Source organism: Onychostoma macrolepis, chromosome 17 (genome assembly GCF_012432095.1).
Source record: "Onychostoma macrolepis isolate SWU-2019 chromosome 17, ASM1243209v1, whole genome shotgun sequence".
In the NCBI taxonomy this organism is placed as follows: domain Eukaryota; kingdom Metazoa; phylum Chordata; class Actinopteri; order Cypriniformes; family Cyprinidae; genus Onychostoma; species Onychostoma macrolepis.
In genome coordinates, this window is record NC_081171.1 from 8,805,508 (window position 1) to 8,818,252 (window position 12,745).

A 12,745-nucleotide genomic window follows, 5' to 3' on the forward strand; every position below is an offset into this window, starting at 1 on the left:
GAAAGAAATTGTATTGTTAAAAAAAAAAAGAAAATTGTGAAAAATAACATTGTGAACTTGCTGTCCACTCAACACACAGCCATTGATGTCTAAACCGCTGGCCACAAAAGTGAGTACACCCCTAAGTGAAAATGTCCAAATTGGGCCCAAAATGTAAATATTTTATGTGGCCACCATTATTTTCCAGCAATGCCTTAACCCTCTTGGGCATGGAGTTCACCAGAGCTTCACAGTTTGCCACTGGAGTCCTCTTCCACTCCTCCATGACGACATCACAGAGCTGGTGGATGTTAGAGACCTTGCGCTCCTCCACCTTCCGTTTGAGGTTGCCCCACAGATGCTCAATAGGGTTTAGGTCTGGAGACATGCTTGGCCAGTCCATCAGAGACATGGAGACATGCTTGGCCAGTGTTTGGTGTCATTATCATGTTGGAATACTGCCCTGCGGCCCAGTCTCTGAAGGGAGGGGATCATGCTCTGCTTCAGTATGTCACAGTACATGTTGGCATTCATGGTTCCCTCAATGAACTGTAGCTCCCCAGTGCTGGCAGCACTCATGCAGCCCCAGACCATGACACTCCCACCACCATGCTTGACTGTAGGCAAGATGCACTTGTCTTTGCCGCAATTCATGCTTGACACCATCTGAACCAAATAGGTTTATCTTGGTCTCATCAGACCACAGGACATGGTTCCAGTAATCCATGTCCTTAGTCTGCTTGTCTTCAGCAAACTGTTTGCGGGCTTTCTTGTGCATCATCTTTAGAAGAGGCTTCCTTCTGGGACGACAGCCATGCAGACCAATTTGATGCAGTGTGCGGCGTATGGTCTGAGCACTGACAGGCTGACCCCCCACCCCTTCAACCTCTGCAGCAATGCTGGCAGCACTCATACGTCTATTTCCCAAACACAACCTCTGGATATGACGCTGAGCACATGCACTCAACTTCTTTGGTTGACCACGGCGAGGCCTGTTCTGAGTGGAACCTGTCCTGTTAAACCGCTGTATTGTCTTGGCCACCGTGCTGCAGCTCAGTTTCAGGGTCTTGGCAATCTTCTTATAGCCTACGCCATCTCTATGTAGAGCAACAATAATTTTTTTCAGATCCTCAGAGAGTTCTTTGCCATGAGGTGCCATGTTGAACTTCCAGTGACCAGTATGAGAGAGTGAGAGCGATAACACCAAATTTAACACACCTGCTCCCCATTCACACCTGAGACCTTGTAACACTAACGAGTCACATGACACCGAGGAGAGAAAATGGCTAATTGGGCCCAATTTGGACATTTTCACTTAGGGGTGTACTCACTTTTGTGGCCAGCGGTTTAGACATTAATGGCTGTGTGTTGAGTTATTTTGAGGGGACAGCAAATTTACACCATTATACAAGCTGTATACTCATTACTTTACATTGTAGCAAAGTGTCATTTCTTCAGTGTTGTCACATGAAAAGATATAATAAAATATGCACAAAAATGTGTACATACTGTAAATGTTGGAATCACCTTTATATATAACTAACATAAATTCAATTATAAATATATAAAATTATACATTACATTGCGTTTAGCACTATTCATTAAATATATCAAAATGTATATAAAATATATAAAAAATAGTGGTAAAACCCCAAAGACTCAAATGAAACTCATCCATTGAACCTGCTTTAAAATCAAGAACTTTGTTTTCTTTCCTGTCATACAATCCACTCTGTAAAGCATTAGACTCATATGCATTTTAATTGCAGTAAATGCAAACTTCATGAAAACCTGATGCAAATACCCCTTTTGCAGCAAAACGTCACTAGCAAACCATTTTAGAAGATTGATGGTCCAAACCTGAAAACTAGTTGCATGAAGATGTCAATAAATTACCCAGTTACCTGCAATAAATTCCTCTGTGGATTTCTTCTGTACAAACAGGAACTAAATATTTGCATTTATAATACTTAGATGGAAAAAAGAGCCGCAGACCCCCCACAACCAGAGCGTTCCGGTTTAGTCACATCGCTTTTCACGTCTTAAGAGTCTGTCAGAATGAAGTATATCCCCCTCTCTTTGGTATAGAAACTGTGAACTCCGAGCAGCAAATGGAACAAGCTGGGTAATTGTGCTCACTTTTCTCACTCAGAATCGTTCTGCACTTTAAGGCTGAATGGAAGTGGAGTAGGATGCTTGTGGCAGGGGCCATTCAGCGCAGGGAGGTTTGCAGGATTGAAAATCAACAGGCAATGTGTAGTTATGCTGCTCACTGATTAAAAGAGATCAACACCATTGATTTTCTGTACACTTAAATCATTCTCTCTTATAGGATTTCAGTCAACAGCTTTGGTGGCAAAGACTGCTGGTGTCGGAGCCATTTATCCTTTCCCTCTTCTGTCGATATGTGGAAAGGGCCCAGCGATGTAATTCAGTTAAAATGACTGGCCCATCATTGGACCATGTCATTTTAAGGCCCCCGTCTATTTGGCCAAAGTGCAAGTTTCTAAACTGAAAAGACATTGGTTAACATTATTTAAAACAGCAGTAGTGAGCGTGTTTTGCTTTGTAGGGGGTAAAAAGACCTTTAAAGCAAATTGAAACATCTCGTCCACTCGTGTAATGGTAATACAACACGGGGGCACAAGCAATTTGTAGAAACGCTTAGTTTTTTACCCTAATTACACACTTACTTCCAGCTGTGCAGCTGGTGGAGGGAAGCTATTTGCTCTTAATGAGTATCCAACGATCTTACAAAAAATACGTAATGCTATGCAGACGCTGCTGTTCGTATTAGGGAAGGAGCGAATTCCAAATGCATTTAACTTTAGTCATTTGAAACTTTCTTTAAGTGTTTAACTCTTAAGGAAGACAGAGGAACAGAATGGCAATTTCAAATGAATTTGTGATGAGTGTTAGAATCAACCGGAACAGCAGGGACATCTTCACGAGAGTCTCTCCTTGCCTCTTCCTCTCTCTCTAGCAGAAGACGTCTAAATTAAAGGCATTTAGCAGACGCTCTTATCCAGAGCGACTTACAAAAGTGCATCGTTCTCCTGTGTGAGACCACCACGGTCAACAGATGGCAAACATGCTGGCATTAATGGTTTACTGGTTGGGAAACAATGGCTGTAAAAAGGCTAAATCTGTGTGTGTGTGTGTGTGTGTGTGTGTGTGTGTGTGTGTGTGTGTGTCATGAATGGTTTTATCATTGTCAAATGCATGACCCTATGCACGACCCTATAGGAATGCAAACAGGGTGTCAAAATGACTCGTACTGGATTCATTGGTTTTCTACCATGAAAAGGCAGCTGTTCAAATGTTCAAATTTTACTTGATTATACACACGTTTAAATGTTTCAGTAATGTTCATTTGTTCACTTTATATTTAATAAAAAATGAAATTCTAATTATAACTATAACAAATGTATTTTTATGTGAGAAATTTTAATTTGCTTGCAACTTTTTGCAGACTTTATATAGCTAAGATCACCGCAAACAGCATCAGCAAATCTCACACAAAACGTTTTCACACTTCTGCCCACAGATTTTGGCAGATTTTACACTCCTCCCTACTGAGAGAATGAGACCAGTATTAGTCAAAGGTTTGGAAACATGGTTTGATGATGTATGTATGATATGAAACTGATGAAGTCATTTCAATTTGTGAATTTTGATGAAGACAGAAAATTCTGATAATTATGTCATTTTTAACACAAAATAAGTAACTGCAAACCACAAACTGTAATTCTTCTTGCTCTGTTCTGGTTTGAAACATCCACTTTTCACAACCCAATAACTTTCTGATGAATAAAATCAAGTCCCACCCACCTTTATCCGTTTCACTGAAAAGTGTGTCACACTACAGATGTAAAATAAGTTTAAAATGATGTTCTTTGTTTGACATTGAGATTACAAGGGCTATGAAGTGAGGGTGTGACAAGACCTGTTATGATATTTGGATGAATGTGTCACATGGACAGAATACATGGCGAGAAGCAGATGGCATGTCTGTATGTTCACTTCTTCTGACTGAAGACACATCAGATGACTTTAAAAGTGAGAAACGCCAAAATTTACAGTGGACAGATGTTCCCTGCTTTGATGTGTGGAGATGCAAGATGTACCAATCAAGCGTTATAAGGACAGTTCACCCAAAAGTAAAAACCCTAACATAATGTTCTTCCAAACCTGTATGACTTTCTTTCTTCTGTTTTACTTTTTTTTTTACACAATAACCATACAATAAAATTCAATGGGGGTGTTGTTGTTTAGGACCTCACTGGCTTTCATTGCATATACAAAAACAGACAGAAAAAAACTCTTCAAAATATCTTTTTTCTGCTCCAAGTATAGAAAGAGAGTCACACATGTTTAGAACGACATGAGGGTGAGTACATGATGACAGCATTTTCATTTTTCACATGAACTTTCCCTTTAAAACTCACAATGCAAAGTTCCCATACTTAGCCCAAGGGGATTAATAATGGTAGTCATGAGGTAGCATTTTAGTCTAAATTGTGATATTAATTTGACCACGTTAGATTATATGGTTTGTTAAGGCTCAAGTTAAAGTGATTGGTTAGCAGACTCCATCACAGAGGTTGCCATTTCAGAGGTGGCATGTTTGAAGGGCAACGGCACTGACATTTCCCTTGTTGCCGGAAACTGTCTAACAAGGTATTCCATGGTGTCACCAGCCGCTCAGTTCAGAAGTGTAAGAGACATGAGCATTTACAGCTGAAAATAGCTCACTCATTATCAGCACTGAAGAAATGAGTGGAGGGAGACTTCCATAATCAGCTCAAAATAAAACAGTGACATTTTGATCCATCGTCACCTACTACTCTTCCCAAAGTTGATTGGCAAACATGATAAAGGTTTAAAATCATTATAAAAGCGTATTTATGTTCCAAGGTCTAAACGTTTAGTGCTCAAATCTAAAAAGAGACCAAAGATGTAATGTGCCCTGTATAGTGTTCCAAATGCAAAGATTAATTCCACACCAGTACATGCTAATCAAAGGCAACTCCCAATCACTAGTTACATAAGTTTCGAAACTGCCTATAAAATATGGCAGCTTAATTCCCTTTACTCTAGAGTTGTGCTCTAGATTTAGTTCATTTGGCTGAAGAGGCTTATTTCCATCAGCGCTACACTACTATAATGGGCCGAGTGTGTGTGTGTGCGTCATAAAGGGTAAAGGCAGGGGGTGAGGGTTTAGTGAAATGCCCTTAGTTATATTGCCCATTACAGAGCCCCAAGAGTCCCAGTGGACCACCAACATGGGCCACAATAAAACTAGTGGACAGATGGAGATAGCCAGAGAAATATTCCCTATTCACATTCTGACAAAAAAAGACATCCAGTCCCCCATTATACTACAAGGTCACTTGTTTATGTGCAAATGTAATAAGATGCGACTTTTTTGTTTGTTTACTATCAGTTTCAATATGAATCTATACTGTACAGTTAGAAATTTCCGGGTGTGTTGAACTGTTTATTAAATCAGGAAATACTTTTTCAGAAAGTTCACAAGAGTAGTGTTTATTTAAAAATAAAATTATAACAGTGTAAAAGCTTTTAAAGTCACATTTATCTATCTATCTATCTATCTATCTATCTATCTATCTATCTATCTATCTATCTATCTATCTATCTATCTATCTATCACACATATGCGTATGTGTCAGTTCTTGTCTATTAATTAAAATGACCTTATATATGCTTTATACTGTACTATTAGACATTAAAATTAGGGAATAATAAAATGATACAATAATTAATTACATTTTTTAAGGGAAATTAACATGGCCAAAAGAATGTGCAAAAAAAATAAATAAATAAAAAATGCATACGAGTGTGTGCTTAGGTGTCTACATTTTCGATATATATTGTTCGTGCAATATTAATAATAATAATAATAAAAAAAAAGGAAACAGTCTAATGACCTCATTGTTCATTTATGAGCTAAAGACCCCTTGGGTGACAAACACTGTCTGAAAATGAATCCTTTTGTCTTTCAGAAAAGCAGGTTAATTACCAAACCAGCATTCATTGCATAAGTACTGAATTATTTACATTATGGACACTTCCGGCCAAATAGAAGCTCTCACCATGGATAAACTGTAAGAAAAAAGCTGCTGGGCTTTCGTGTGGCATATGTATTGATTTTTAATAATTTGAAAAGAACATTGTGCAGCTCAGCAAAATTAAACACACCACTTCTGAAGAAATTGACAGTTGATATGGCTGATCTGAGGAAAAGTTTTAGTTTTTTTTTATAAAGCATGCTGTGGAGTGACAAACGTCTTATTGTCACTGACACAATAGAAAGATTAATGTAGAAGTGTAGCTGTGCAACTCAAAACAGAGCCGCCTGAGAGACATCATTATTCTTGGATTGATTATTTACAAGGACGTGCAACAGAAAGAAAAAGAAACCACCCACAAGGTATCCACTCACAGAGGTGTTGTGTTCTATGAAATGCACAGAACGCTAACACTCTGTCGACATCCTAAATCTCTCCCATTATAATCAATGCAGCACTGACGCATACACTGGAAGCATATGTTGTGTCGTATTGAGATGGTCTATTTTTGAGATGTTGCAGCACTACTCCTACCACTTAATTACCCATGTCTGTATGAAAAAAATGTATGCACTTATGAAATATCATTTCACTTTTTTTTTCACTTTTTCTATGAATTTTATTTGTAATGTATTCAAACCAATGCCTTTGTTTTATTAATTAAGTTGTTAAAGGAGGTCTTTTATACACACCAATGCTGCAGCTAAAAATACAGTTAAACAATAATATTGTAAAATACTATTACATTTTAAAAGATCATTTATTCCTCTGATAACAAAGATGAATTTTCAGCTGTTATCTTCAGTGTTTCATGATTCTTTAGATAATCATTCTAATATGCTGATTTGGATATTACAGTTGCGATGCTTAATATTTTTGGTGTAAACTGTGATCTTTTTTCCAGGATTCTTTGATGAATAGAAAGATCATAAGAACCACATTTATTTGTGTACATTTTTGTGAAACTGTAAAAGTTTCGTCATAGTAATGCATGCATGTTGAATATGATTAAGTAATTATGAATATAAATTATTAATATATAAAATTCTGACGTCATCAGCCTCACAGCTGATTACTGGTCGAGCCCAGTGTGAATAGGGCATCAGAAACACATCTCTACTGTGTGCTCTGGCTTTTGAAATTTGTAGATGTGGCCGATCAAGTTAGAAGAAGCTCTGACTTACAATGTGGAGCATGAGGTAGTCTCCCAGGCCGGGGGCGCTGTCGATGCGGATCAGGATGCCATCCTTGAGCGAGGTGCTAAAGCCCACTGTCAGCCTGTCCGTACGGGTGCTCGGGCGCTCGTTGGCCGGCCAGTTAAAGGTTATGAGGCCTCCTCCTTTCCCAAAAATATATGTTGTTCCAGCTGGAAAAGACAATGAGAGAATGCAAAGATTAGCCTGCATTACTGAGAGCTTGACACTGAATGCATTTCAACTGCAATACACAAATTATTTTTATGAAACTGTGTGCAGAAGAATCTTTTAATTTGTTCAGCCAAAGTGAAATATAAATCGAAGAGGCCCATACATATACACACACATATATATATATATCACATTTAAAAATGCTGTCCCCCCCCCCCAACTTTATTCATTCTATTTCTAGACTGAAAAAATGTAGACATTTCACTCAGAAATTACTAATAAATTGCACACATAATTACAAAGAATGACAAATATGCATTGAATTTAATATGAAATTCTGAAGCAGAAAGACTGAAATAGCATTTGTATTCACAACTTCAAAAAAATAATTGCTTAGTGGCATGAAATCCACTTAAATGTCATTCCAAATGCAGTAGAGAAAAAAACAGCAGGATGAAAACCAGAACAACCCCACACATTGTCACATTCACAAATGCTGATAGCACAAGAACCAATGACGTGCCACTAAAATGTCCTCTTCAAGTTTCCCCAACTAGGCCAAAGACTTTGAGAAAAGTCCTGACATTTTTAAGTTGTCAGTGGCTGCTCTTACCCGCGTTCTGGTAGTACTAGCGATCGGATCTTAAGCATGAATAATGCCCACACCTGGGTCAGAAAAGTCATAATTCTTCAGGCTCATATTCTCAGCAGAGCCTGCTGGAAAATGCTGTGACCTATCCAAGTTAAATATAACTCTTTCCAGGGAATAACAGCAGGAGCCTTTGATGAATGAATTCTGCTATTATCATGCATTATACGAGGAAAAGGTAAACGCAAAAGGCTTCACCTGGAATAAAGGTAGGGTAATAATTCTTTCCGATTTGACCGGCCGCATACTGAAACTCGGGGAACAGTGTCACGGTAAACAAAAGCATTGTTGGGTAAACTGCAATTTCACAGGACTATTTGTTTTGGACAACAGTTGCAAGGGGGTGGGGGTCGTGGTGCAAAGCCATTCTGTTGATTTTCCCCCTGCTTTCAACACTCTACCAACAAATGGCTGCATGTGCGGTAGGAAGGGGGACAGCTGGCACAACTGCCCTCCACTCAAGGGGCCTGTCAAGTGGAACATCTGGCCCTGGAGTGGATCATGCACTCACACAATATATCTCCCCCTCCATCTCAGACGTGCTGCCACTCGCAGTCCCTTTACGGCTCTCATTCTCAATTTGAGTCATTGACTTCAGCGATTCTTTCCCACGACAGCTTGGCAAGTCATCGGGGCAGCAGTGTGTAATATATATGCAAGATACGGCCATATGCGTCAAGAAGTTATGATTTTGCCGTTTCAGGAGACGCATCCGTCATTAACTTCTGACACATCGCACCAATACACAACAGGAAGTCACAGCTGGAGATGCGATGGCGCCATAGGTGCAATCTTTTGCTCACGGACAAGATGGAACTGAACCTGACTAAATTTGAGTTTGAATGAAAATTATTCAGAGGTAATGCATTTAATATCATAAGCAGAGGCATGGATTCTGTTGGTATTGCGTTTTTACTCCGAAAGCACTTAAAGGTTATTATGTGTTTTTTTTTTGTTTTTTTGGAATGATTTGGAGGTGCTCTAGACTTGCACTGTTATGTCAGTCAAGTAATGACTGTGAGGCTTTTAAAACAATTAAGAAACCTAAGTGTGCCATTCCTTTCTGCATTTTGATGAGCTCGCCGATATTTGCCGTGATGTATTTCAGATTAAGAGGTAAAAGGGAAATGCAGCGGAACACTTTCATAAAGAGGAAGTAGTGTCAACGGTTTACTCAAAGCAGTGCCTGCCTGCAGAATGTTCTTTAATAAATTAGCTGCCAGCTTCAAACAACCCAGCTAATGTGAATCTTAACCTGATAAGCATTCAAATGAGGACAGAAACCCACCAACAGAAAAAAAGAAGAAGAAAGGACTTATTGAGACGCATACAATGTATTTCTCGAAGCCTCTGGATTTTATTTTAGGATTACGAGCACTAATGGTTGCCTTGGTTAAAATGTTCCATTAAGTAAAAGGGTGGTATCTCTTCAAATGGAAGGTGTTCTACCTTTAATGGATAGCCTTCCAGTGACCTAGAGTACATAGACTGAATTATCAATAACCAGTCAATTATTTTGCAGAGCAAAATGGAAAACATCCGGACCTTTCCCCACATTTACATACATTGCAATGTGATATGTGTATTTTTGTCTGTATGGCTGATGTGAATATGTTATTGAAACCTTTTAAGGTACCAAAAACACAACACATGTCTGGGAATACAGAATATGAAACAATGTTTTGCAACTTAGGAACTGCATGTCAAACAACACTGCAGGTCCCAACCTCAAAGTAGTACTAATTAAATATTAAATACACTTTAAATGTCACATTTTGAAATCATAACACCCTACCTTCTCCGAGTTCAAAATCCATATAATTAGAACTAATGATTGATTGCAAAATTAAGACTGAGAGGAATACCCATGGCACCTCACACTTCAATAATACAATTATTTGTATTTGTATGGCCAAGTTATGGGAAAGCACTGGGTCATGTCATGATTTATTAGTATTTATTATATTAGTATTAATTATTTGCATTCATATTACACACAAATATAAAAGATATAGTATATAAATGCAAATTAAATGCAATGTATATGCAAATTTATTTACTAGGTTAAATGTACACTAAATACATCTGTGCATGTAAAGCACATATGTGGCTCTGGACCACAAAACCAGTCATAAGGGTCAATTTTTTTAAAATTTGGTGTATGATTTCCATTGGTGTATGATTTGTTAGGATAGGACACTATTTGGCTGAGATACAACTATTTGACAATCTGGAATCTGAGGGCGCAAATAAATAAATAAATAAATATTGAGAAAATCGCCTTTAAAGTTGTCCAAATGATGTTCTTAGCAATGCATATTACTTATCAAAAATTATGTTTTGACATACAGTGGGGCAAAAAAGTATTTAGTCAGCCACCAAGTGTGCAAGTTCTCCCACTTAAAAAGATGAGAGAGGCCTGTAATTTTCATCATAGGTATACCTCAACTATGAGAGACAAAATGAGAAGAAAAAAAAATCCAGAAAATCACATTGTAGGATTTTTAAAGAATTTATTTGCAAATTATGGTGGAAATTATTTGGTCAATAACAAAATTTAATCTCAATACTTTGTTATATACCCTTTGTTGGCAATGACAGAGGTCAAACGTTTTCTGTAAGTCTTCACAAGGTTTTCACACACTGTTGCTGGTATTTTGGCCCATTCCTCCATGCAGATCTCCTCTAGAGCAGTAATGTTTTGGGGCTGTCGCTGGGCAACACGGACTCCAAAGATTTTCGATGGGGTTGAGATCTGGAGACTGGCTAGGCCACTCCAGGACCTTGAAATGCTGTTACTAGACAGTGGCAAGGCAGACAAAAGATTGGTGATTCTTCCATGTGTCAGTATGCATGGTGGAAGTTCAAAGACCTGTCGCACGATCATGCATACGATCATAATGTAAGCGAAAATGAAATGCCTGCGCTCAATACGTGATTCATCCGCACCTGCCCTATTGATATTCCGTAAGTGTGAAATGGAAATAGTGCTGCTGAGCTTCGTTCCCCCAAATTTGACTGTAAGATGAGAATACTCAAAAGCTCAATTTGATCACGTACATCCCAGGCCCTTCTTTTCAGCCTGATAACATGCAAAAATTGCTTGCCTGTACACACAGAACTGTAATATCTGAAATAGAGTATTTTAAGCAGTCAGGCACTGTGCTAGAATGATCCCAAGAGTCAACAGTATAGAGCCGCTCTCACAGCGAGTGTTGGGAGGTTTAAAGTCTATCAGCTCAGCAATTGGTTCTGAGCTTCTTAGATAAGGAGGCGATTAGAAAAGCGAGCAGGTAGAAGTCCTGTCTGCTCCAAACTTGAATGCAAGTCACTGTGAAGTTCTAAACTCACATTTAGCAAATTTCTGATTCGATTACAATGACAAAGGCAGCGAGACCAGGCATACGTCACACACTCGGCAGATTCAGTAACTTGTGAGCTTTCGGTCTGGATTGGGTTTTTAATTTAACTAGTAAATGAGGAGTTATGCTCACAGCGTGAAACCCAGAGAAGATATGTGGGTTGAATAAACCCATTTCTGCCAGTGGGGCACTTGGGAAACCGCATGAATAACATTCATATTCTTTCTTTTTCAAGTGCAAGTATGATACGACTGGCCTCATCGCTGCTTCTGTTTCTGTAAACGCTTCAGAGATCGAGGAGGGAGACAGATGGGTAGACTTAACTGCGGAGTACAATCAAAGATCAAACGACACAATGTGGCGCTAAAGAGAGGGAAAACGCTAAACTGGAAACAAGATGATATTCTGATAGATCTCTTTTCAGCCCCCCTTCTCAAACCCCCATCATTTTCCCAACCACTGCACCAAAACTTATTCCGAGCATGTTTACCTACTCGAGAGAAGTCTTTTTCGTTCAATCATGGAGAGGGGTTGCTCAGGCCGTACTGCTTGGCAGTCTTGTCTTTCCCCGGAGAGCGAAATTCAATAGAGGTAATCATTACTGTGAGGACCAGTGCTCTGGACTGCCAACCAAAAACGGCAGAATAAAAAGATAAAAGTCTCATCAACACAAGAACAAATAAAAATGCAAATCATGACTATCAGGGAAGGAAACAGAAATGAGAAAACAATTAGAAAAAGAACTGTCTTGCTCAATAACTGTCTAGTTTTCCTCCTAATGTAAGAGCGTAGGAGGATTAACAAAATGCTTATACACAAAATCTCATTACCTTTATCGGGATGTGCATAATCTTCCTACTCTCAAATTTCAAACATTTTTTTTTTTTGTATGATTGCTAATGTATGTAATTTTGTCAGTATACTAGAGATTTTCATTGGTCAAACAAAGAGAATGCCCCTCGCCCCAAACCAACGGTTAAGCCAAACACTGTGTCTCAGTTAACATTTAAAAACATTATTCAACCAGTGTTATTTTAATATTTATATACTGTTATAGTATTTTGAACTGGCTTTGTTTTTTTTTTTTGCTTTTCTCTTTTTTTATTAGTTGTTTTTTATATTTATTAATTTATATTGGTTTCAGTTAAATTTGAGTTAATTTCAGTAATTAAACTTATTTGTTTATTTTATTGCAACATTTCTAAATTTCGTTTAAGTTTTTAAAGTTTAAGTTTTTCACCAGTATTTGTTTTATTTTATTTCAGGTTTATTTCAATTAACAAAGATGTTTTAGTT

General features: G+C 38.2%; 1 protein-coding gene across 48 annotated transcripts in view; it reads right to left on the reverse strand.

The window, feature by feature from the left end:
* nrxn3a (neurexin 3a) overlaps window positions 1-12,745 on the reverse strand; it is a 295,029-nt gene that overhangs the window by 77,998 nt on the left and 204,286 nt on the right. For all 48 annotated transcript variants that reach the window (XR_009266732.1, XR_009266731.1, XR_009266730.1 and 45 more), the window contains one exon: window positions 7,256-7,437. Coding sequence is in view for 45 of the 48 variants with exons in the window: in XM_058749467.1 (XP_058605450.1) it covers window positions 7,256-7,437 (182 nt within the window). In the remaining 3 variants the exon portion in view is untranslated. The remainder of the gene's footprint in view (window positions 1-7,255; window positions 7,438-12,745) is intronic.